At 43.7% G+C, this 26678-nt stretch overlaps 1 protein-coding gene across 4 annotated transcripts in view; it reads left to right on the forward strand.

The window, feature by feature from the left end:
- The first annotated feature begins 1543 nt into the window (after positions 1-1543).
- TBC1D24 (TBC1 domain family member 24) overlaps positions 1544-26678 on the forward strand; it is a 38265-nt gene continuing 13130 nt past the window's right edge. The window contains exons 1-5 of one of the 4 annotated variants that reach the window (XM_063171339.1): positions 1544-1606; positions 13492-13622; positions 16063-17097; positions 21254-21271; positions 25587-25745. In XM_063171339.1, coding sequence (XP_063027409.1) covers positions 16139-17097; positions 21254-21271; positions 25587-25745 — 1136 coding nt within the window. In that variant the 5' untranslated portion in view covers positions 1544-1606; positions 13492-13622; positions 16063-16138. Of the gene's footprint in view, positions 1607-13491; positions 13729-16062; positions 17098-21253; positions 21272-25586; positions 25746-26678 lie in introns of all 4 variants that reach the window. The other 3 variants (XM_063171342.1, XM_063171341.1, XM_063171343.1) reach the window with 3 other exon arrangements.

Genomic DNA, 26678 nt, shown 5'->3' on the forward strand with positions numbered 1-26678 from the left:
AAAAAAAAAAAAAACCAACAAACCCTGCATATGCTAATTGCCTTCATTAAGTACCTTAGTCTCACATATATTACAGTATTACATTGCTCTCTGCTTAGATCATGCTATATGTGAAGAAGAAGGAGGGGGATAAGATTGGGGTGTATATACGGAGGGTAAAAATTTCACCTAGTTAGGAGGAAGACCCAAAAGGACCTCAGAAACAGATGATGGGCTACTAGTCTCCTCTCCCTCCTCCCAAGCATTCATTGTAAGCTTTTACATAAAATGATTACGATTATTATTACCTCAGCTAACACTATACTACTGCTATTGTTAGAAGTCTACCACAGCTAGTGCATCCATCTAGGGCAATTCCAAATCTATTATTTCATAGAATCTTACAATTGTTTGGGTTGGAAGGGATTTTAGAGCTCCTCTGGTTCCACCCCCTGCCATGGGCAAGGACACCTTCCACTGTCCCAGCTTGCTCCAAGCCCTGTCCAGCCTGGCCTTGGGCACTGCCAGGGATCCAGGGCCAGCCACAGCTGTTCTGGGCACCGTGTGCCAGGGCTTCACCATCCTCTAAGTAAAGATTTTCTTCTGAAAATCTAATTAAAACATACTATCTTACAGTTATTCTCCCTTTCCATTCCCCCTTGCACTTCTGCCGCTTCAATAAACCATACTATTCATGAACCTGTGATGGTGAAAGTTCCTATTGAACATTACCAGACTCAGTGTTGAACATGCCCTGCTTGAGGACCTGTGCTCATGGAACTTCCTATTGAACACAACCACTTATAGTACCAAACAAGTTATAATAAGAGCTTAAGCCCAGCTACCCTCACCCTCTCTGATTCCTAATGACCAGCTGGCTAACAAGGCGTTTCTTTTCCACCAAATTTCTATACTCTTATCACAACACTGCCACAACCACCCTGTCTGCCCCACATTGCCCCTCGTTGACACCCACCACTCCTCACAGTCCCCGTCACCCCTCACACTCCCTAAATTTTGGCCTGCACTCCCCTCACAGTCCCTCCCTGTAACCCTCACAGCCTCCTGTTCCTCCAAAGCTTCCATCAGCCCTCACAGCCACCCTCACCACCCCTCTGTCAGCCCCTCACAACCCATCACAGCCCCTCACAGTCCGTCACAGCCCCTCACCACCCCTCTGTCAGCCCCTCACAGCCCCTCCATCGCCCCTCACAGCCTCTCACGACCCGTCACAGCCCCTCACAGCCCCTCACAGCTCCCATCAGCCCTCACAGCCCCTCAAAGCCCTCCACGGCCCCCACCACCCCTCACAGCCCCTCACAGTCCGTCACAGTCCTTCACAGCCCCTCACAGTCCGTCACAGCCCCTCACAGCCCTTCACAGCCCCTCACAGTCCGTCACAGCCCCTCACAGCCCTTCACAGCCCCTCACAGCCCCTCACAGCCCCTCACCGCCGCGCCGCTTGGCCCCAGGGCCGCGGACGCTCCGCGCGCTCCCGCCCAGCCCGGCCCGGCAGGACGGCGTGCGCGCGCCCGTCCCACAGCTGCCGCGCCCTCTGCGCAGGCGCGGGGCCGCTCGCGCCCCCGGTCCCGCCGGACGCGGCCCGGAGCGGCGGAGAGCGGTGAGGGTGAGCGGGGCTCCGGGAGTCCACCGAGGGGGATGGAACTCGGTGTCGGGCGGTAGCATCGCGGCAGCATCCTCCGGCGAGGGGCCGGGAGGGAGCCGGAGGGGGCCGGCTCTGAGGCTGGCCTTCGTCAGGCCCCCGTGTCCGGGCCGCGGGTCGCTGGCTGTGCTCTAGACCGAGGAGCAGCTGCGGGGGAGGCTCGGGCGCGGCCCCAGCCGCTGTGTCTGGCCGTGGGCTCCGGAACCCAGGGCGGAACCTCCGGGGGTGTCGGTGACCGGAGAGCGGGCGCCGGTCCCTGCGGCGAGCCGGCCGTGGGGGCTCTGGGCTGCGCCTGGGGCCGGCTCGGTGCGTGGAGGGGCTGGAAGATGTTGGAATGGTTTGTGCGAGCCCCAGGTGCCGGGCAGTGCCCGAGGATCTGCCCGCTGGCGAGGCTCCCCCGGCACGCACAGTGTACACCTATGCTGCCGGCCCACCCCGCAGCGGGCAGCGCGTCTCGGCAGGGAGAGCTCGCTAAGCCTGGCTCTTGTGTTCTGCAGCCTCCGCCTTCAATGGTTTTGAAATTTCTGTAATGAAAGTAGAATTTTGTTGAGAGTTTGTTTTCACCTTGGTCTTTCCGGCCCATGCTTCAGTGAAATTTGCTGCTGGAATATTTGGGCTGGCACACTGTTAGCCACCAAACACCAAATTTAGAGTGCTGCCTGGGACCTGCCAAAACGCTCCCCAGCCTCTCTGGGCCTGTGAACAAGCGAGCGATGGCCGGGTGGATGCAGCTGATGCTGATTCTGGTCCCAGGGCAGCAGGAGGGAGGACTCCTCTCAGGTGCTTGTGAGGAGAGGACAGTGAGACCTTCTCCTTTGAACTGTATTATCTCAATCCTTGTGTTTTTATGTCCAATTCCTACAAGAAGCTGGAGCATCTGAAAGCTTTTCTGGCTTAGAGGAAATCCCAGTAGGATTTTCAGAGCATACAGGAGTACCCAGAGCATAGAAATAACATGGATCATATCTAGGGCACTGTATTACCAGAACAGGGGATTCCCTGGTGTTGGCATTCCTTCTCTCTGTAATCACTAGCTGTTAGACTGTTGCAAAAGACTTCTCCGAGGTGGTTACTCAAGAACAGCAATGATAACTCTAGTTCAAGGATTCCAGCAACATTTTATAGTAATTTTTTGTTCCTTCCAAGCAATACCTGATACTTATATCCTTTGTATTTTTCAAAACAGCTGTGGATAGTATTGAACAATAATCAGCTGTTGGGAATCCTTGTACTGAAAGTCTTTTCTGTCATTAATATTTGAAAGTTTGCAGGTGTTCCCATGGCCAGAAATTTTAACTCAAAGAAAAACAGCTTTCTCCCTGAGATTTTTTGGGTTGGTTTATTTGTTGTTTGTTTGTTGGTTTTGAGGGGGTTGTTGTTTTGTTTTGTTTGAGATTTTTTGGTGGTGGGGGTTTTGTGGTTTTTGTTTTGTTCTTTGTTTCTGAGGGGTTTGTTTGTTTGTTTGGGGCTTTTGGGGTTTTTTGCTGTTAGTGATTAAGTGCTGCCAAGTAAATGTTTCTAGCAGGCTGTTTGTGGATCCATCACATATTTAAGTACCTCTGCTCTTCCCAGCTCACTCCTTTTTTTTGTGATCTTTGTTTTCTCCCTTTGGTTGTATTTGCTTATTTGTTCTGTTAATCTGAAATCTTTAAGGGCCTCCATCCTCTGATCCCCCTGTTATTTGGACTGTAAAGAAAATGGGAAAAGAAGCTATCCCTGTACTAAAATAACTGTCCATGTATTTAAGGCAAGCAAAGCAGTCCACACTGCGTGGGTGTCTCACCATCTCCAACACCAAGGTTATTGCAGTCTGATATTGCATTGTTTAGACATTATTGTTGGCTTGTGTTGTTTGCATTGTCTGGCATTTGTTTAGGTTGTAAGTGCCTTTGCTTTAGTGCTGAAGAGACATACAGGCAGTGACAGCATGTTATTGGTAACATGCCATAGCTTAGGTCCTTGCTGTTCTTCTGGCTCTGCAGAATTCCCCCTGCCTTCCCTGTCAGGTTGGAGAGGCAGCTGCACCTGCTGCTGTTGGGCTGTGTGGCTGCATGCTCAGGCACAGATGAGTCTGTGTTACCACTCAGAATTGAGTTACTGGTCTGTGTTACTGGTCTGAAGGAAAAGTAGCTCCTTTTATTCTGTCTGTACAGCCTTGAATCAGAACTAAAGAACTACATTTTTTCTCAAATTTGTTTGGGGATGCCTTTATTTTCAGACTATTTATTTGCAATAGTCTGACACAATTGAATGGAGGTGCAGTAGGTTTTGCTGCAGAAATGGTGTTCTTGAGCTATTTCCTGCTTTGGTACTTGACCAGTCACCTGATACAAAAGTAGATCTTATTGCACTATAATTAATGATTGACTGGCTTGGAGTCCACATGTGTTGGTGGGGATATGTGCTGGTGAGGTCCTGTTCTGGACTCGAATGTTTTAAAATCCCTGACATTAATGGAAGTGCTTGTAGCTGTGGTGTTCATACTCTTAGGCTTTAACAGAACTCATTGTTTCTCCTCCTGCTTAAACTTCTGCAGTTAGAGAACAATTGCCTGAACTTTCAGAAATGTTGCAAAAGACCATGAGCTGTTGATTCCCAGTGTCTTGTGAAGGTGACTCAGGAGAAATCTGGGTGACTGCCAATGTCTGTGTTAAGGAGTGTGCTGAATGATGCTTGAGGTGCAGGCAGCTACATCACCACAGAACCACAGAGTGCTTTGCCTTGGAACAGCCCTTAAGGCCCATCTTGTTACACCCCCTGCCATGTCCAGGGATGCCTTCCACTGTCCCAGGTTGCTCCAAGCCCCATCCAGCCTGGCCTTGGACACTTCCAGGGATCCAGGAGCAGGGATTCCAGCTTCTCTGTGTCTGCCAGGGCCTCAGCACCCTCACAGGAAAGAATTTCTTCTGAAAATCTAATCTAAACTTACTCTCTGTCAGTGTAAAATCCTTTCTCCCTCTCCTGATTATGTTGTCAAATAAGTGTAACTCAGGTGTAGCTGCCAAAATTCAACACTTCATTATTTTGTTATTTTTTATGGGGAAAACAACTTAAAGGAGAAATAAATCGTCCACAAGTACAAGTGTAGTGACTGTGTTTCAGAAAACTTGTACTGTTATTGCCAAATCTGCTATGCTGGCTATCAACATTTTGAAAAGAAAAATAACATTCAGATTAGTTTGAATTTTTCTACCTAATAGGACAAGGGCCAGATACCAACTCTCAGTGAATCAGCTGTTCTAACCCCATAGTCCACTGCATGTGATCAGAGTGGAGTTGGGTTTGTTTCAGAACTGGTGATCCAAACACTGCAGAGCTGGAATTCCAAAATCATGTACCTGTGCAGCAAGTACCTATTAGTCCCTCGAGGAGAGACATTTTCCAGAGATTGCCTATTTAATGTAGGCTTTGTACATCCTGTAGAGAATCAGGGGGGGCTAAAAGTATTTGTGACACAGCCGCCCCAAGTAGTAATCCTGCTTGTGATTTTAGGGACTGAAATGAGTTGTTGATGCTGCAAGCACTTTGATAATGTGGTTATTTAGCTGTTCTCTTTGGTGAGGGTGTTTGTCACCTTGTTTTCTACAGCACAGTTTCAGGAATGAAGGTTGAAGCTATGCATGCAGATAACTTTTTTTTAAGCTGTGGAGGTCAGTGGTGCACCTGATGCATATCAGTGTTGCCCAGTGCACTGTTGAAAACACAGTCTAGTTTTTACAGGTTATTTTTCACCTCACAAACAGACCAAACAGAAGGGAGTAAGTTATAAAAAGATCTGTACAGTTACAAGTTCTAAGATAAGGGTTAATAAAAGCACTTCAGTCTGAGTGGCAGAGGAGTTTTGGGATTCTTTTTGTTTAATAGTTTTGTTTTGTAATATCTTTATTCTATAATGAAAATCTTTGTTTTCTAACCTGGATGTGGAGACAGGACTCTGCTCCTGGTTTACATTTCAGTGTGCCTGTATCCTCCGGGTGAGAGACTTGGAACCCATCGGCCAGGGCAGTGCCACTGGAGAGAGGAGCAGGTGCCTTGTGGCATGGAGACAGAGATCTCTGCTGCAGGTCAGGAACTTGGGGTTTATTGCAAAGGGCCTGGGGGCAGGGCCCTGCTGGGAGCTGCAGCCACAGCTCAGAGCAGGCTGAGAGAGGGAGAGAGGATGAGAGGTTAAGAGAGTGAGGTTCCCATTACAATACAATAAATCTTCTGTGTTGAATATTCTAATTCTTACTAACCAATCTAGTACAAGATACAAATCCTACAGCATTTCCATACAGCCTATAAGAATCTTACATTACCATACTGTGTTACATTTTAAACCCTATAAACTGCTCTTTGGACCCCTTCTGCTACTCTGACCCTTGGGCCTGTCTGCAAGCAGAGGGTGTTGTTCCATCAAAAGGGGATTACCTTCAGCCAGCCACACCATTGTTTTCCAGTTGTTCAGTACCTGGGGGATCTCAAAGCTTGCTTTCATTTCAGTCTCGCTTATAGTTTCTATATTCTCAAAATCTTTTGCCACACAATCATATTTATAAGGCTTTCCTGTTTCATCTTCCTCAACAGTGTGTCAGGTGTGTTAAATCCCTTCAAGTTTCCTCAAAGCAAGCACATGGGTACAGAGCACCCTCAACAGCAAACCTTCCTGTAAAACCTGTGCCCTGGATTCTGAACTCTATGACAGAGGCAGTCACCCAAAGTTCTCTCTCCAGAAAGACTAGAAGATTAGCAGTATAGTATACACTAATAGTAAGATTATAAACTTGGCAACCTGTCTGTTGTGATTTTGAAATCACAATCAAAGTAACGCAGGACTAGTGTGGGATTTCATACTCATCAGTTTTTCGTTACAAGGTGCTGTTTCTGTACCTTTGCTGCCACACAGGAGTGTTTGTTGCTATTATTTTAATCAAGCATAAGTTTAGAAAGATGACAGAAATAAGTACCAATATACAGCAATGTGTTGTTCCAGTTCCCCAAAGTGGAGCTTTTGGATGAGCTTAGGTTCTCCTTTGCTTGTAAAGTGTTGTAGGTGTCTGAATATCTCCCCTGTGTAGGGTAACCTACACTTGGTTTCAGCAAAGGGTAGTCCATTACAGGGCATACCAAATTATTGAAGCTTTTCTTCTGAGCAAGGTCAGAAGAAAGGAAAAAAATCTGTAGTGTTTTGCAGGGCTGCAATAAAATTAAATTCTGACTAAAATGACAGCTTTAACTCCTTTTTATAGGCTCATCTTACTGTAAATTGGCTTTTGCTTTCCAAGAGCAAACTGCTGTGCCCTTATACTTAATGTAAACAATCATGAAATACTCTGAGATAATAAGGTTTCCCTTCCCTGTTTTTAGCTGCTGGCTGAAGTTATGGGAGCACAGATCTCCCCGGAATAAAAACGTTGTGGGGATAACTGTTGGCAGGAATGAAGTGTACATCTCCATTTGCTTACCACACATACAAGAAGTGTGTGTAGTGATTTCCATATGCTCAGCATGGATAAGGATTTGTGTGCTCCCTTACACCAGGGTTACAGCTGCATCCACACCTTTCCCAATTTAGGTGCACCTTAAGCTCTCCAGCACTGCCCCTCAAGTCTTTATATGTTCACGTGTTGTTGCACTGAGGACGTCTTAAACGACTATCAACATGTATTATCAGTTAATTTTCCAGAAGAATTAAACTGGCATAAGTATCCACACAGATACTTGACTTTTTTTTGACTAAATTGTCTTTTTGTTCTGTTTTAAAGATGATATGGGGAATTGGAATGTTGGCTGGTTTCCTTAACAGACTTTAAGTGGCAGCATTCATATTTTGAACCTTTCTCAAGAGAGAATGTCCAGCAGTCATCTGTGTGGGTGTATTTTTGATAAGTATTAATATTGTGGGGAAAATTATTCTGAGCATTAGTTTTTAAAAATGACATGTGTATTTGATATATTGTATATATATACAATATATTGCCATGCACTGGGAAAGGCTTCTTGGCAAACATCTCTCCTAGGGAAGCCCTTTCCGGGTATCTCAGATTGTGTCTTCTGCTTGTAAAAATATACCTGTGTTTCCATTCATGCTGTGAACTGCTGTTCTGGACCTGAAGAGACTCTAAATGTAAAAGAAATAACACAGGGCTGCATGTACCTGTAAAGTACATGTTCCTGCACCCTCTGGTTTAGATAAGAGGAAAATAAATAAATCAGTGTTTGACAGAAACCAATGCAGTCACTGTGTCTGAGAGAAGAACATATCATCAACAGATATTTAACATTTCTGCCAGTAAATGTAGTGGAAAATAGTCTCAAGGTGATAGATGTCAAACTGACAGCATCCAGTGCAACAGAGAGGGAAAAGGGATTTGTATTATTGTGTATGGATTTGATACCATATCAGGTTTATCACTGACAGTCAACACTGTCTTTGGTTCTACGTAGTTGACTGTACTTCCAAACAGAGAAAGATACAAGTGTTATGGGAAAGTAAAAATAATAAGACCAAAGATTGTATGTTCAGAGTCAGAGGTTGCTTTGAGGGGATACATGTTTGCAGTTATTTCCATTTTGCAACCGAGGGAAGACAAATAATTAGCACAACATGAAGGATTTTTTCAGCCTTACAGTTTGGGAGGACCAGAAGGAAAACTCAGACTATGTGGTCAGAAAATTGTAGTGGTCTTTTTGCACTACTTTGACAGATATCTTTTTTATAATGAATCATTTTTAATGCATCATGTAAGATAGTTTTGCAGTTAAGTGCAGTTTTCATCTGGAGGGAAAAAAGGTAGGAATTACCCTCTCTTTAATTTTGCTGTTTGTTCCTTGAGTGTTTTTATGGTGTAGGCAGGAGAGAAAGCTACTGATCTATGGCTTTGATAACGTTTGCCTCCAATATCCTCTTACAATGCTCTGCTCTTTAGCCTTTTTGAACCTTTGTGGAGCCATTAACTATTTCTTTCCTCTTACATTTTTTCAACAACAATATGTTGTGGTTTTCCCCAGACTTTTATCTTGTTGGGTTCTGTGTGTGCCTTTTTGATATCTTACTGCTCACAGCACCCACAGGGACATCAGAAGTGCTTGTGTCATCCCAACCCAGAGATGGGAAGGAGGGGATGCTTTGTAAGTGCTTGCAGCTATGAGATGTATGTATATAAATTAGATGTTAGGAAGAAATTCTTTCCTCAGAGGATGGCGAGGCCCTGGCAGAGGGTGCCAGGAGAGGCTGTGGCTGCCCCATCACTGGAAGTGTCCAAGGCCAGGTTGGATGGGGCTTGGAGCAACTTGGGATAGTGAAAGGTGGCCTTGTCCATGGCAGGGGGTGGAATGAGATGATCTTTAGTCTCTTCTGACCCAAACTGTTCCATCATTCTGTGGCATACTCATTCTCCTAAATATACGCTACTATCACTTACCTGTCCAGCAGTGAGGAAGTGCTGTGTCTGAATGTGCGTCTGAACTTTAATGAAGTGCACAACAAATTAATTACAGATAATTTAGACTGTTTAAGAAGGTGATAGTATGTTCCTAAGAAAGAAAACATGGGATTCTAGGACAAACTCTGTTACTGTGCTTCATTCACAGTGGTGATATCCCAAGAGAAATCATCTAAATGCCTAAAAGTATTTGCCCTGTAGAGTGCTCTGATATCAGGTCTTTATCAGTTACTTGGGAAATTGTGAGGACTTTGTCCTTAAAGCATATCAAAAACCCAGCAGGAAGCATCTAATAATCTGCTATCACACTATTGCTAAACTTGTAATAGAACATTGTCAGGAATTTTATTGTGGCACCCAGCTTGTGAGTGCAGAGTGCCCAGGGCGCAGAGAGATCGAACTGCATTTAACCACGTTAAAGCAATCCATCGAGCTCTGTGTACTCTGCTGGAAGGCATCATCACTGCACAATGCAGCTACTGCTCCCAAACACTGCATGACATGAGATGGTCGCTTTCTGATGCTAAATGGAGTGTTTAATTCAAGCTTTGAAACACATCTGTGTTACCGGGCTTGCAAGGGTTCCTCAGGGGTGAAGAGATAGACGAGAATCTTGACTCCATTATCAGAAGGCTGGATTTATTATTTCATGATATATAATACATTAAGACTATACTAAAAGTTCAGAAGCTTGCTATGCTAAGAATAGAATAGGAATGAATAAACAAAAGAGCTCTCTTTGATTCTGTCCCAGAGAGAGCTTGGTCTTTGATTGGCCCTTAATTGTAAACATGGAACATGGGCCAATCACAGGTGCACCTGTTGCATTCCACAGCAGCAGATAACCATTGTTTACATTCTCTTTCTGGGGCCTCAGCCTTCCAGAAGAGGGAAAAATCCTAAAGAAAGGATTTTTATGAAAAGATGTCTGTGAGACATCTGCACCAGGGAGGGGAGGCAAAGTTACCATTGAGGCTGTACAGTACTTGTGATCAGGAGGTGTTTGGGTGCAGGGGGAACAGCGATGTCCAGTCTGGTTGCCAGATCCATGTAGCAGAGATGTCAAGGGTGCTGCTGTAAGTCCAGCATTGGGAAAGCTGCAGGATGCACTGAAATACTGGGGGAGGAGAGAAAAGCTGCCTGCCACTTGGCTTTTGTTCTGCAGTCACTACTACCTTGCTGAGTTGCTTTGTTCTTCTGTCAGACTTCTCTTTATGAAGCAAACATCTCAGAGGTGATTGAGTACCCCTCAAGAATGGAATTCATCTCAGACTTTTGGGGTTCATTTCCTCTTACTGGGAAAAGGACTAGTAGCAAGCAGTCTTGAGGAAGCAGTTCTCATTATCTCTTCATGTGCCTTCTGCATGGATTAGTTGCTGCACAAGGTTATGAAAAAGAATAAATTTGAGTCTTTTCCATGCCTACAACACTGGTCAGAAATATAAACACCAAAGGATACGCTGCAGGTCTGGAGGATTACGTTACTCTTGATTTGAAGAGCAGCAAAAAGGAAAAATAGCTTTCTATTAGAACCTTAAAAAAATGTCTGCCAAAATGTTGGTTGTCAGTATCTAACTGTGTCTGTGCTTAGCAAAGAGCTAAATCCAAGGTGGTGTAACTGCTCATGCACGAGATTAAAAATGTAATTTTCAAATTTGGTAGTTCCTGTTATAGAGCAACTACACTGGATTAAAATAAGTGTTTTAATAATCTTTTAAGCTGTAGGCAGACTTTCAGAATACAAAGTTGCAAGAATACCTAAATGGAATGGGGAACCAGGATCTCCTGATTAATTATTGCTCGGGTTTTTAGGACACTCTCTTATGTTTATTAAAAGCAATATCAAATAATGTAATCACAGGCTTCAGCCAAAGTTGGAATTATTTTTAAGAAATTTAGACTGTGAATATGTCACTACTGTAGAGTATTTTATGTGCTCTCACTTTGAAAAAATAATTGCCCTCTGAGTTAGTTGTGGTTCAAATATTTCAGTTTCCTAGTTCCTGCATTTTGTAAAGAAAAAACAAACAAACCCCTTTAATAATAAGATAATTATTCTAAATAATAAAATTGTTGAACTTGCCCTCAGCCATGTTATCTTTAGTAAAATTGTAAGCTTATATTCCCCATACTGAAAGTAAGTAATAATTCAAATCTTTTTTTTCTGATATGTTTTTAAACACTTCCTTAGAATTTTTCTTTGTAGACAGTATGGGAATTTCCCTGTCACACTTGGCTTCACTGCTGTGTGTTTTATACAGATTCAGACAGTTTTCAGCAGTCTTCTGAAAGCAGCCAAAAGACAATGGGAAGAGCTAAGGGAATGAAATGGAAAATGTGGCTAGAATAGCAAGCTAAATATTTCCTGAAAATTCAGTCACTGACTTAAAATCATGCAGGTTGCTGTGGTCTTTGCTTGGGTTTAAATTGTAATGGTTGCTTGCCTGCTTCAGAGTTTAAACTTAATCTTGAAAAAGCTTTTGCCTGTGCTGCAGCCACTATTGGCAGATCCTCAGTATGCATTTTTCTGGTTGTACTTCTCACTTGGGTACTTGCCTTTTTTTTTTTTTTTTTATATATTGCACTTACCTGAAGAGCTCAGTTAAAAACTAATACATTTAACAATCCACAATTGCATGGTAGGTACTAAGAAGAAAGCTCTTTCTCCTGGTTCTGTTCTTCTATGTTAATTCCTACTTTTTTTAAAAGTCAGTCTGATTAGAAAGGATAATGACCGCTTACTCTTAGTACAGAACTCGAAAGTTTTGTGGCTTCTCAGAGAAGCTGTAGCTGCCCTGGATCCCTGGAAGGGTTGGACAGGGCTTGGAGCAAGCAGCCTGGCATAGTGGGAGGTGTCCCTGCCCATGGCAAGGGGTGGAATGAGATGAGCTTTAAAGTCCCTTCCAACCCAGAATGTTCTGTGTTTCTATGGTTGTTACAAATAATGCCTTTTTTTGTTTTGTTTTTTTTTTGTTTGTTTGTTTGTTTAGGGTTTTTTTTAATTTGTTTTGGGGATTTTTTTGCTACTTTATCCAATGCCCTTATCATTCTATGCCAACTCATACTGGAGTGCATTTCAGTTCTGTGCTGTTCAGGTGCTCACCCATCCTGGTGTCCCTGTCTCCAGTTAGGGGACATTTACCATAACATGATGTTGACTTCTCTAAAGCAGGAGGGAAAGTGGTTTGCTGCAATAAGAGGCTGTAAATGAGTCTCTGCCTGCCTGTAGCCATATCTGTATATATACATTTTATTCTGAAATGTTTTTTTCTCTTCTGCCTGTCTTACCCTCCTTTATATGGAGGGGTAAGCAAGGCAGCTCAGGTGAATATGGGACTTTGTGGCACAACTGCAATCTCACACAGCCATCCTCCAGATTTACCCCTAACTGAAACTCCAGCCTCCCTCCAAATACAATTCTGTACTGCCTGCTCATTTCCTTGTGGTGGGAGGGATGGGCAGGAGATAGCCCTGACTCACTGGCTCTTGACTGCTGAGGGTGACATCTTCTGTCTCCTCTTCCCAGCAGCCCAAAGTTAAACATTGCCCTTTACCAGAAGAGAGAGAACTTGCCTCACAGGAGAGGGGGAGGACAGTTCAGAAAGAGTTGAGGAGGAGTTGAAGGCTGGCTGGAATTTTCCTGAGATTTCTTGGGCTCTTCTGTGGCAAGTAAATCCTCCCTGTTTGAGGCCTGCTGGCTTACAGTAGCTGCTGGCAAGGTATCAGGAGCTATGCACCATTACACTGGAGCACACAAGTTCTGTTGGTTTTGCAAGCACAGTTAAGAGCTGGTCATGCTCTGGCAGCCCTGACAATGCCCAATTACTTTGCTGTCACTTTTATTGCAGCATCTAGACCTGTGAAAAGTATAAGCAGCCAGACCTACTTGCAGACCCCACAGATTTATCCCAGCCAAAAAATGTATAAAACTGTGACCTCAAATTAAAACTTCTGGCAGTCTGACTGCCATGGATTTCAATGAGCTTCAAGAGCACGCATTAATGAAAGTCATTAGTTCCTGGAATGGGCAATAATTGCTAGAGTGAAAATGTCTGTTTGATGAAGCCTCTAAGTATGCCTGTGTATGTTAAGAAATAAGACAGGAGAAGAAGGTTTACAGGGGAAAAAAGAAAAAGCCAAAATGAATCTGGGTGTCTTAGAAGTTGTCTTACATGATGAACATTTTACTTAACCCTCCCTAATATAAATCTAAGCAGCTCCCAAGGGACGATGGCAGAAGGTAGAAGCGTGCTGGAGACACCAGCTAGCACAAGGCAGGGATAGTTTCTATGCTGAAATGTCCAGGAACAGAATGATTCATGCTTCCCATGCTTTTGCCACTGCAAAGTAGGATTAAATTTCTCTTCTACAAAAGGACATTAATTTAGGATTTGCATTAAAAAGGAGTGTTTCTGTGATTCCCAGGTGGAGAATTACTGAAAAATGTTCACTTCCCTGGAGCTGACATTGGCTCTGCGATGGACGGGTGTCCTGCTGTTACGGGATCTGCAGGAAACACATGCTGAGCTCACACGGAGACCCCACAGCTGAACCCTGTAAGATATCTCACTTTCAGAACGGGAGTCAGGACTATGTGTTCCCTCCTTTAATTACAGCCTGAGAATTGGTTTTAGATGTGGAAGAATGCAACAAAAAGAAATGGTAAGCATTTCTGTATCGCTCTTACACTGTAAGAATGATGATCTAAAACCAGTCTTCTTTTTATAAAAAAGCCCTGAATTAAATATAGTAGAGGAGAGCCATCCAAAAGTGTTCTCTGAAAGGCTCCTGCATGCTGCTGCCAAACTTTTGAAAGAGGAGTTAAATTTGGGACTTTCAGCATGTGATTCCAAAATACCCAGGTTAGCATTTACTCAGAATCTAGAACTGTCTGGATTGGCTGCTATGACTGCTTCAGGCAAAATGTTTGATTTCTTTTCCAAAGGTGCAGCAATGAGGATGAGATCTCATCTTGATGGTATATCTTCCTTAAGAGCTTCAAATCATTTTAAAGCACCTGATTTATGGAATGTAGCAGCATGGAAGATGGATGGTGTTTGCTGCTACCTTCCCAAAAGCATCTTCTGAGAAAGCCGCGTGGGCGGGCACAGACAGTTCCTCAGTCCACACTCACACCACAGATAGGTCAGCAAAAAAAGATGGAAAAGGTGTCTGTGTAGAGTTCCAGCAAGGCTTATTGTAGAGTCATGCTGGAGGAGTCCAGGGACAGAAGACAACGAAGCAATGCAGTGTCCTGGGTTAAGTATGGGGTCAGGGGCAGTACAAGGGCAGGGCAGAGGGCAATGACCTATAGGGAAGGGGCAGGGTAGAGGGCAGTGACCTATAGAGAACTGAGGTAAATTAGCATAGTGCTGCAGAGCACCATAGGAAAAAACCTTTTCCTCTCACCCTAGGCAGTGAGGCATTCTCAAAGCCTGTGGCAGATTCTTCCAGGGCATTAGAAGTTCCCTTAATAGGCTCAAAGGCCTCCAGAATGGAAAAGCATGCCAATAAAGGTCAAGTTCCATGTGTTTTTCAGTCTATCAATACTGGAATGGCTAAGAGTTCTTTGGAGGCCTTTCAGTAAACATTTTCATTGTTTTAACCTTGCTATGTAACTTTTTAATTGGACAGAACAGTTTTATGGGCCTGTTGGATTTTATAGGGATTGTCTGCCTTTGCAGTGTGCGGCTCCCACAGCCATGTTTGCAGCTTCAGATGGACACTGAGGGCACACGGGCAGAGGTTCCAGCACCCAGCAGAGCTGCTGCAATAGTGGAGGTTATTGTGCATCCCCTTCTGGCTTTGCACTGGCTGATTGAAGCTGGTTTGGATATAGCCTTTAGTGGTGACAGCCACACTCTCTGCTGAGACACAGGTGTGTTTGAACCTGGAGCCAGCAGGTAGATCAGGTAAACCTGGCACAAGGCACTAGAGGCCAGAACCTGATGTTTCAGCTCCTGGTGCTGTCACAAAGGTTTCTGTGGCATCTCCAATGGGAGAGCTGTTGTGTGCCCCTGTCACAGGGCATGGCCAACATCCAGAGCAGCACTTAGAAAATCTAAGTGCTTTAATGAAGGTGTTTGAAACTGACTTGACTCTGTGCTGCAGTCTGGAAGCAGAGTTCTTGTCCTGCACAAGTCTCTCTTCTGGCACTAGCAATGATCTGGCTGACTGTACAGCTGTACACTGTCATTGAAGTTGGAAAAGACCTCCAAGATTGAGTCCAACCTTTGACCAATCACCACCCTGTCAACTAGATCAGAGCACTAAGTGTTACATCCCATCATTTCTTGAATGCTTCCAGGGATGCTTCTTGAACACTGTTCAGGGACAGTGATTCCACCACCTCCCTGGGCAGCCTGTTCCAATGTCTGACCACTCTTTCCATGAAGAAATCTTATCCAATGGAAGAGGAAAATTGTACCAGATGAACAAGCTAGTCTCGGTGACTCTGTGGTCACACAAGTGCTATGACAAATAAATTACTTGGAGGACATGGCTGTGGTTAGTAGGAGCACAGTTTATCTCCTCAGTGGCCACACTGTCTGAGAACAGCATACACTACCTATGAGACTGCATCCTTCTAGTATAAGTTTCACTTTATACTTCCCCAGAGAATTGGAAAGAGAGGTTGCAAATTGAACATACTTTGCAATATTTTTTTTTTGCAATGGGAGTCTTCTGTTCTCTTAAGTATGATGTTAATGTAAAGGTCCATGCCTCAGCTTGGACTTTCAGTTAGGGAAATTAATTTCATGGAGAGATGTCCTCAGGATCAGCCTCTTGGCTGGCCTTTGATCAATTACTGCAGTAGGAGTTACTGACAGAATGGAAGAAAAGTTTGGCTTAAAAATAAAAAGGCATCTTTAACTTTCTTTGCTTTAGAAAACAGTTTTGCCATTGCAGGAACAAGTATGCACAGATCTGGGTTCATAAAGAAAATAAGACATTATCTGTTACTCAAATGTCTGGTTTTTTACTTCCCTTTTGCAGAAAAATCCAGGAGTCCATCGATGACTTACTAAAGTCTCAGTTTTCATGATTTATGTGATTTGCTTCTCCGGGAGCCATGGATGAATACAGCCGCTTTGTGGACTGGGACAAAATGGATGTGAGTGCCCAGAGCCAGGACACAAAAGAGCTCACCTGCACAGACTTACATGAGCTCAAGCAGCTCGCCCGGCAGGGCTATTGGGCCAAAAACCACTCTCTGAGAGCCAAAGTGTACCACAAACTCATCAGCAATATCCCATGCCGTACAGTGACCCCAGATGCGAACGTGTACCGGGACATCGTGGGGAAGATCGTTGGAAAACGCAGCAGCAGCTCCCTCCCACTGCCAGAGTTCGTGGACAACAGCCTGATCCCCACGTACTGCCTGAACGCGGAGGGCGTCGGGGCCGTCAGGAAGATCATCCTGTGCGTCGCCAATCAGTTCCCGGACATCTCCTTCTGCCCGGCGCTGCCCTCGGTGACCGCGCTGCTCCTGCACTACAGCAAGGACGAGGCCGAGTGCTTCGAGCAGGTCTGTCGCATCCTGGCTTGCAATGACCCCTCCAAGCGGCTCATCGACCAGACCTTCCTGGCCTTTGAGTCCTCCTGCATGACCTTCGGGGACCTGGTGAACAAGTACTGCCAGGCAGCCCACAAGCTGATGGTGGCAGTGTCCGAGGACGTGCTGGAGGTGTACTCAGACTGGCAGCGGTGGCTCTTCGGAGAGCTCCCCATGGTGTACATTGCGCGCATCTTTGACGTCTTCCTGGTGGAGGGGTACAAAGTTCTCTATCGCGTCGCGCTGGCTCTTCTGAAATTCTTTCACAAAGTCAGAGCTGGGCAGCCCATGGAGTCTGACAGCATCCAGCAGGACATTCGAGCCTTTGTGAGGGATATCGCCAAGTCGGTGTCCCCGGAGAGGCTCCTGGAAAAAGCCTTTGCTATCCGCCTGTTCTCTCGGAAGGAGATCCAGCTCCTGCAGATGGCCAATGAGAAGGCTTTGCAGCAGAAGGGCATCACAGTCAAACAGAAAAGGTAGGACTCAGCACAGGTAACCTGAGCAATCTCCTGAATTTTCCCAGTGTGGGGAGCAGTCCTGGCTGACTGGTGGGGAAGCTCCACTGGTGCATGCTGGTGTCTGCTGATGCACTTTCTCTGCAGAAAAACTCAGCAGCTCCAAAATCAAGTGTTGCTGGGATTGTAATGGGAACTTTAAATGAAGTACTATGATACAAGAGGAACAGAAGTTTCTTGTAGCTTGCTTAATTATGAATTTATATGGGTATATATTAATTACAAGTATCATATCTCAAAAGTGTGTTTCATAAGCACTTTTCAAACTAAAAGGCATTTTAGCAAAGTTGGTGTAGTGGTTTTGGTTCGCCAGTTTGAGATTTCCTGACCAACACACCAATTAATGTAGTGTGTCTAGTGCTGGCTAAATGCTAGTGCACTCACTATAATATACTTACTTATTTCATGCTGTGAGGTAGGATTAGGAGGAAGGCAAAGAAGACTCAAAGCTTCAAAAGGGTGTAAAGAAAGCTTTATTAACAGTAACTAAAAGAAAGAATAATAAGAATCAGAATAAAACCTCTAGAACACTTATCCTCCCCCCTACAACCTTTTATTTCCCACTCACAACATACAGAAACAATTCAGTTTATCACTTCTAGAATAGTCTTTCTTCAGTTCACTTAGGCAGAGGAGTCCCTCTTGTCAATTTATGGAGGCTTCTCCACAAGAAAGCAGTTCTCTCGTGGCTTTTAATTTCCATGAACAGCAGCTACCCAGAAAAATCTGCGATGGTGAAGTCCTTCCCATTTTTCACAACTTTTCCCACAGCTGTGTTTATGGGCCATGTCAGCATATGGTGTACTATTTTTAGGATGAGCTGTTCAAGAGCAAAGGTTTTCTATATCTATCTCTGAGATTATCTTCATCTCTAGGAACAGAGGTCTTCTTCTTCTTTCCCTGTCTTTCTGTTCAAGCTTCTCATAGAATCACAGCTACTTTAACATCTGCTTACTATTGTATTATATTAAAGAATGCTATACTAAACTATACTGAGGAATACAGAAAAGATACTTAGTGAATGCTAAAAAGATAATAATGAAAACTCGTGACTCTTTCCAGAGTCCCAACACAGCTTGTCCCTGATTGGCCAAAGAGTGAAAACAACTCACAGCAGAAACCAACGAATCAATCACCTGTGGGTCAACAATCTCCAAACAGATTCCAAAGGAGCAAAACACAGGAGAAGCAAATCAGATAATTATTGTTTTCCTTTTTCTCTGAGGCTTCTCAGTTTCACAGGAGAAAAATCCTGGGCGAGGGGATTTTTCCAGAAAATGTGAATACCATAGCTTGCTGCAGCTTGGAGGCCTTTGCTCATATCTACAATTTGAACGCTTCATCTCCCCATATTTTTCAAGGAGTCACAGGGAAAAGGAGTCTGATGTATCAATTACATCCTTCTCCATAGCTTTACAAGAGGATTTCAGCCCTAAGATCAAGGCATCTCCTCATCCCTCCCATCTGGGACTTGACTTTTTCTTCACTGACCTTGGTGTCTTCATGTTGTTCTTCTACATGTTCTCACTCTGTCCTTTTCTCTCACCTGAGGGAGGACTGAAGGTTTGCAAGTCTCATCTGTGCACTGAAAGAGTCAGTGTCTCACCCGGGGCCTGCAGGTGCTCACCTGAGGCCGGCAGAGCTGCAACTGGGCCGGGCCGGGCTGGGCTGGGCTGGGCTGGGGTGGGTCGGGCCGGGCTGGGCTGGGCTGGGCCGGGCCGGGCCGGGATGGGCCGGGCCGGGCCGGGCCGGGCCGGGCCGCGCTAGGGCAGGGCCAGGATCTCAGCAGCCAGGCCAGAGCACAGCAGCAGCATGGCCGGGGGGCCGTGGCTTCTCCTCCCGACGGCAGCAGAACCTTGGCCGAGCCGGCCCGGCCCGGAGCCGCTGCCAGGGCCCGGCAGAGCCCAGCTCAGGCGGGGCTGGCGGCGGGGCAGGGCTCAGTCACAGCAGATGCTGCAGCCCTGGCCTGGCCCGGCCTGGGCCCCGCGGCCTCCCCTGCCCCTGCCGGCAGCCCATGGGGGCCCGGCCCCACGGCAGAGCCCACCCGGCCCAGCCGTGACAGGGAGGGGCCGGGCTGGCCTTGTGACCTGCTCTCAGGCCAGAGCAGAAAAAAAGAGAATTCCCGGCGTTTTTCATTTGTAACATCGGTGTTCACAGAGGCATGTTCAGCTTTCTAGTGGTTTAACAAAGTGTCAATATTCAACGCCGCTCACTGATTGGTTTTACCAGGCACAGAGGAAGCTCTCAGCAGCTCCAATGATAAAACCAGCACTGATAAATTACTTGGAGGAAACATACCCAAAAAAATGTGGAAATTGATTCTTAAATATGATGTTATTTGTATAAAATGTCAATTTGATGCTGCCCGGTACTGTGAATTCAGCAGTTTCTTTAGTGTAAGACACTGTCACAGCTGAGAACATTGTGCCTGACTGCAGAGCTGTTTTAACAGAGCAAGGAAGAAATATGTCTTATTTTCAGGTTACTTTTTAAATAGATTTGGCTGCAAGTCTCCTGGAAATCAAGAGTGTAGTACTCACAGGTAGGAGTTGACCTGTTTTGTGGCAGGTTCATGTACTATTAGAAAAAATAATTTTGAAAGAACCATGGAAGAGTGACTATACAGATCTAAGAAACTGTTGCAAAATCACAAGCTCTTCTCAGAAATAAGGGGAGGAAGAACTAACTCTGAAACCAGTAAATGAAATCCTGCACTGATGTGACAGTAAAAGTCATACTATAAAACGCTTAGCTGAAAGGCCTCTCGATGGATATAGAAAAGGCACCAATATATTAATCTGAACAAAAATAGCATCTTGGCAAGTGCAAATGTATGTGCAGGTGAGTAGTACATGTTCTGTTTTTCCAGAGGCTTCTGACAGCAGAAAACTTCTCCCAACAATTTCTGAACTCTCAAGTTCAGAACTGTTGTACAGTTTTATGAACTGCCCTCTGAAGAGAGGTGACTTCTCAAAGTCCCCTGGGTCAGTGAGTGTGATATCTGGAATTTGGTGTTCTAGACACACAGTCTCACTTTCTCTAAATCTCCACTGATGTAGTAGGATCTTCCAGCCATCTGTGTTGCTGAGTTAGTTACAGTGGTTGCAAAGTTACCATTCCATGGCATGGCAATACATACTCAGTACATTTCAGCCTAAAAGATGACATAAATGTTAGCTGAACCTCCTTCATGTGTCTGCATACCTGGTAAGCTCCCCCTGGTCTCTTCCAAGGGTTAATTTTTTAGACTCACAGCTTGTTTTAGAATCAGCTTCAGTATTTTCCTGTCAGTCTCAAATATTTCAAGGTCTTTAGCCACTGGATTGTCACACTAGAGGCAGTTCAGACCTTTGTATTTGAAACTTGTAGCAAAATATTGACTCCTCTATTGTATTTTCCTGTTGGGAAGTTCAGGAGAGTTGTAATACCCTTGGGTATATTGTTTAAATTGGAATTAGAGCTTTAAATTTAAAAATAAATAAATAATTTAAATAAACCAGAGAAAAAGAAAACATGCATCAAGCAACCACAGATGCTCCAAAAGCTCCTGCTGTGTTAAATGTTGCAGGGAAATTCTCACAACAGTGATGCTTCCAAGGCAAAATACAGTGATATGCCCAAATAAAGCCAGTAGTTACTGCTATGCCAGGCAGAGTTGTCACTGAAAAATTTTCACTCTCTCTTGGCTACCTTTGTAGACCCACTGAAATTTCTCAATGTCCCCAGGCACAGGGCTGCTGGGAGTTTGGCTTGGCTCAGTTTGGGTCCCAGTGTGGGCAGATGGAGGTGCAGGAGAAGTGAGCTGTTCTCCAGTGCTCCATGGGGTGCCAGTCAGTTCTTTTCTCCCCCTGTTTGGCCTGTGCAACAAAAAGATGATTTATTTTCCCATCACATAACAAAACAGGAAGAAAATAAAAATATAAATGTTTTAACCTGTCTGATTATTTTTCAGTGCTTGATGACTCAAATCAAACCTTGCTTTGTTTCTCTCCAAGCTCCTTTCACTTTCTTTGTCATGGATGTAGTAAGTCACTGATCTTTTCTATCTTTTTTGTCTTTCTTTTTGTATGTTCTCCTTCTGTCCATTCCATCTCCACTGCACCACTCCTGTATGCAGTCTTGCAACTCCCAAAAGGTAGGTTAAAACACTGGAGTCTCTGCACTTTGCTCATTCCTGCTGTCTTTGGCTTGTTGTTTTTTCCAAGGTGATCAATATTGCTAACATTGGGGCAGGAGAAGCAGGCCAGCAATCAGAGCACCAGATTGCTGTGCCTCATCTCCAGAATACCCTCCTGCAAAGTTAGTTCATAGCACCTGCAAAGCTGTGAGAGCAGGGGTAGTGGGCCCAGGGGCACAGCAGAGTGGGAAAGAGTCCTGTACATGGAGAAAGTTCATGCTGGGATTATGGTTATGGCTATAAAAGGCCTTTATAATAATGGTCCTTTCTACTCTGGAAGAAAAAAATGTCATTTTTTTTAAACATCTCAACAGCTCAGAAGAGCTGTTAGGTATCATCCCAACTCCAAACCTGGTATATGCTGTTGCATTAGGTGTGAAATATAGTCAACTTTTTATCTTCTTTGGAAGCTTTCTGCAGTTAATTGGAAAATTTTTGGACTGACCCCAACTAGGCACACTCCTAAAAATGACCTGTCTCTATTCACAGTAGTTTATATTTGCTTTTAAGTAGGTTGGGGTTTTTTAGAGCCAAGACAAGACTTTTTCTGTGTCAAGGAGGTCAGAGTTACTCAGCCGTAGAGCATTAATGGTTAATGAAGTCATTTATCAAGTCTTGGCCTGAAAAGTAAATCTTAAAGAACAAAACCCAGTGAATGGATTGTGATATCTGATAAGCGGAGAACTTGGAAAGAGAAAGGCTGCCCTGTGAGTATTAAATACCAGAGATATTTGGGTTTAAATTCATGCCTTTGAGAATCCTCTGGCCTTGCTGCAGGTGCCCTGAGTTAACTTTAGTGAGTGATGAGCACTAACATCTGTACTAATTTATAAAATCAAAGCTGGAGTTAACTTCCTCATGTTTTCATGTTTGAAAGAACACCTTAAGAGACTTAGCAAAGCATGTTTCATACCATAACTTCTTTGTTGAGGATTTTACCTCTGATAAATCAAAAATCTGTTAATCCCAGTCAAGTGAATCTTCAGCATCTGTGTATTATTTTTGCAGTTAGGTTGTTCTGAAAGTAGCAGAAAGGCTTGATTTATGCCTAGGAAGCAGTTTGGATTTGAGGGGACTTAGGGAGAGCAGGATGTCTGTTGACACTGATCTGGACACAGGATTAAGTTTCAGGCTTATATATCACAAATTACTTATATAGCTATTTATGACTGAAAAAGAAATCTCCTTTTACCACACAATTATGCCCTCACTGAAATTATAATGGATTTCAAGATTAATGCATCTCCTCTAAGATTTGACCCAAGCCAGAGTAGAGAAGGAAGGTGCCATTCAGTGAGTAATCTTTGGAGTTGGGGATTTTTGGTTTTTTGAATAATACAGGGCACATCCACTTTGACAGGTGCCGCTGCACGTCCTCAACCTTGGCTTTACCTTTGGGAGCTTTGAGGTCTCTGAAGCACATAGTATTAATGATAATAGCTGGAAAAGCAACATTTCTATGAAATTAGCAAACACTGCTTTATTAAACAGTAATTGTGCTGGTTTTCAAATCTAATTCCTTGGAATAATAGCAGTTGAACAAGTCTTTCTAACATCAGCAATCAAGAGAAGGTTATCATGTCAATCCCAGTAACTGAGGAAAACACTAATGCAGGTAAAACCTTCTGAGTTTGTTCAGTCCTAGTGGTAGACTTTAATGCTGTCCAAATTTACTGGTCTCTCAAGCTGCAATGTTTTCACAGATGACCCAGAAAAGAGTGGAGTGGTGAAGGCTAAACTGAATTTTACTCAGTAAATAAAAACCAAAGCACTTGGGTTTTTTCATAGCCCACTTGTGTTCTGTTCATTTTCACTCATTTACTGCTTTGAAAAGCAACTACCAAAGTGAAGGAGATGATTTTCAGTGTCATTAGATAAATACTGTTGAAAATGAAGATAATTAATACAGGTTAGATGTTTGTAACTACTTGCAATTAATACAGATTGGATACTTGTAACTAGTTGCAATCTGGAACTCCCCCCAGAAAAGTTATTTTTTTGCTCAGCAGCGTGGAGTTTGGTTTGATAGGTGCAAGCTGTATGTGGCCACTTCTCAACACAGGGTCAGGTTTCAGTCTCAACCATCTGCAGCTGTGATTTGTTACTGGGAGATAACACATCATTTTGTTTCACATTCTTAGGCCATGTTCTTTGGTTTAACTAGATGGTGCCATTAAATAGAAAATTATTTACTGTGATAGTCAAAAGGCAGGAACTGTATGCCTGGTACAGTTTTAAATGGTCAATACAGTGGTAAATTCTTTCTAGTAAATCAGAAAGATCTGTTTGAAAAGGTGATACTCTGCCTGCATTAAAGAGTTGTGGGAAGGCACAGACTACTGAAAGAGATGTGTTCAGAATGCTGCTGAACAGGCTTTGAGAAGGGTTTGGGTAGGGAAGTCTTTAAATCAGGTTATAGTAGCCAGGAGAAAGAAAAAGTATGAAAGCAAAGATACTCCGAGTGAGAGCCTTTTGGAAAAAAGAACTGGAGTTTAGTTGCCCAAACAGATCACAGAAATGTGAAAGATGTACAGTCCAGGTACACAAATAATTCTGAGGCTTGCTTGAGGTGTAAATTTAAACCTGTATTATTAAGTCTTAACCTATTTATCACCATTGCTTTCCTGCTGGAAATTCATTCTAATAAACAGTTGACTGCCCTAAATATTTTTTAATTTCTTAAATGTGGAGGGAGGAAAAATCTTAATTTCTGCTGAGCTGAAACCAAGTCTTAGTGTCTCAGCTCTGTTCCATAGTGATGTCAGTTTTAGCTGCAGACCTGCCAGAACACAGAGGATGGGACCTAAAGTAAGATTCTGAACACGGAGGTTCAAGGCTTAGTCCCTACTTTGTTTCAGTGGATCTCTCCTTTGCCTCAGATTGCTGTGTTTAAAAGTACAAATAATGTCCCTAGTCAGTGATACTGTAAGTTTTAAAACCCATAAATAGTTACAGCTTGCCTAATAGCTGCCCACAGAAGTTTCTTGCATTAAATAATGCAGGGTAGCAATGCAAAGATTGATTTCATTCATTTGGCTAAAATAAGCAGTAATGAATAGTCACTTCATTGAAAATGCTGACACCAAGGTGCCTACAGTGAATTCCAGAAAGCAGCTCCCGGTGTCTCCAAGCAGGCACTGCTCTGCATTGCAAATGCTGCTGATTTTTTGGTACTATGAGCATGAAAAATAAAAGTTTATATCTTTTGTATGTTTTAGGGAGTGAACTAAGGTATCCAGATCCATGCAGATGTACAATACTGAGGGCCCCTTCATGATCATCAAACTGAGAGAAAAGAAATGTGTAATTGTCAAAAAAACCCATCAGAAATAGGCAAATACTTGCACCCAAACCCTTGCATGCAGAGCAAAGTAATAAAGCTTTATTTAACACCTGGCTGCCCAGTAATTCAGTGACTTGTGTAAATTCTGTGTCCTTGGCTGTCTCCATTGCATTTTAAGCATTTAACATAGACTGTGGAAGCAAATAACATCTAATTCCCAGGCTCTGGGTTTGCATGCTTGTTTAATTTGAGAAATGAAGACTGGTTAAGATGGTGATGATTGTTACCTTCAAGTGTTTAAAAGCCATGAATCAATCCTAACTGTATCAGACCCTTCTTGGGGGTACAGGGATTTCCTTACCAGTGGCTCCATCTGTAACCATGATCCCAGGAACATGTTTGTTTCATAATGAAGTGGAAGTCATTGGTAATTACATGTTTCCAAGAAGTGGAACTTCTCAAAAGCTTCAAATATTTGCCTTGGATTAAAATTGCTTACCCTGGTAGTACTGATTCCTCTAAAGTTTCTGGGGGGTTTAGGAATTCTCTAGTCACACAATATGGGCAGGACTTCAGAGGTAGAAAAAATACTACCCTTTCCTCTCAGATCTTGTCTGTTTGTTTGGGTATTCTGTTCTCTGTGCTTAAACACAAGTGCCAGAGAGAATTAAAAACAACAAATATAAGGCCATGGTAATATTTAGTGGCTCAGTGTTGTGTCCTCTGTGTGTAAAGGTGCAGGCCACAGCTGCCATACAGAGGAATAGAAAATACAGTCAAGCCAGATCTCTGCCTCTGAGGATTATGTTAAATTGCAGTAAGTTTATTACCTTCACCAGGTCACGACCACCTAACTCCGTGGACTGGAGCTTTGACCAATAATTTATATACTGGAGTCTGTTAGCATTCAGCTGTCTTCTCATGTTTCAGTTCAGTAATCTGAAACTTGTTAAATTATTGCTTCTCGGTGTTTTGTGTTGTATTTCTCAGGCAGAATGTGCACTTGGCAGTTCATGCTGAGAACTTCAAATCAGAAATTGTCAGTGTGAAGGAGATGCGGGATATCTGGTCATGGATCCCAGAGCGGTTTGCACTCTGCCAGCCCCTCCTGCTTTTCACCACCTTAGAACATGGCTGTAGTCTGAGCAGGTAAGGAAAACCTTCTTCTCTCTTCTCTACTGTAGGGCAGAAAGGAGCAACTGATAAGTATTTGCTGGATTGACAAAAAGCCCATTCTTAGTCAGGATTTGATCTGAAGAATATCATTAAGGATGGAATATAAATGTGACAAATTCCTGTTGCCTGTGGCATTTGACTGGGATATTTCCTATGCCATAATATTTTAAACTATTCAAGATCAATTGGAAAAGTCAAACTTGGATCAGTTCACAGATTCTGCAGGTCTGAGTCTGGTTCCTTAAAGGTTTGAATGGTTTAAGTCAGTGGCTGCTCTGCAGGCACTTTTGATAGATAACCACATTCATACTGATCCAAGGAAGAAGAGAACTGGAAACTGGAAATTACCTATGAATGATTGGGGGTTTTTTTAAGTGAGATAAGCTAGATGTGAGTTGTCCTTGCACCTGGTATGGAACACTATAACCCTATAGCCCCTAATAATGACTTTGACATCCGCAGGTACTGAGGCAGGGAGTGACCTGCTCTCCCAGCCTTATATGCCTATGAGGAAGAGCAAAAGCAAGCAAAGAGAATGCATCTCAGTTAATTTCCTTCAGGACCTAAAGCCCTTCAAACATGGTCATCAGTCCTAGGCTTTTACAATCTTTTAGGCTGTTTCAATTCAATATGCTGTAAAAGGCTGCAGTTCATCTAGGTAAGCTTCTAGTTATTCTTCAGAGACATAAACTGTACAGGGGACTGAGTAGAGAGCAACTGCTTGATAGTATTTGCTTACACTCAGTTATATTATTTACATGGACTGTATAAAGTATTTGCAGGAATATTCTCAGTCTTCAGGTGGTTTTTTGCCATGGCACCAGCTGGAGAAGGAGGCAGTGCCTGACGTTGAGGAGGGAAGGAGCTGCAGTTGGTGGCAGTGGAGTGCTCACTTTGTTGTGCTCT

Source organism: Melospiza melodia, chromosome 18 (assembly GCF_035770615.1).
Source record: "Melospiza melodia melodia isolate bMelMel2 chromosome 18, bMelMel2.pri, whole genome shotgun sequence".
In the NCBI taxonomy this organism is placed as follows: Eukaryota; Metazoa; Chordata; class Aves; order Passeriformes; family Passerellidae; genus Melospiza; species Melospiza melodia.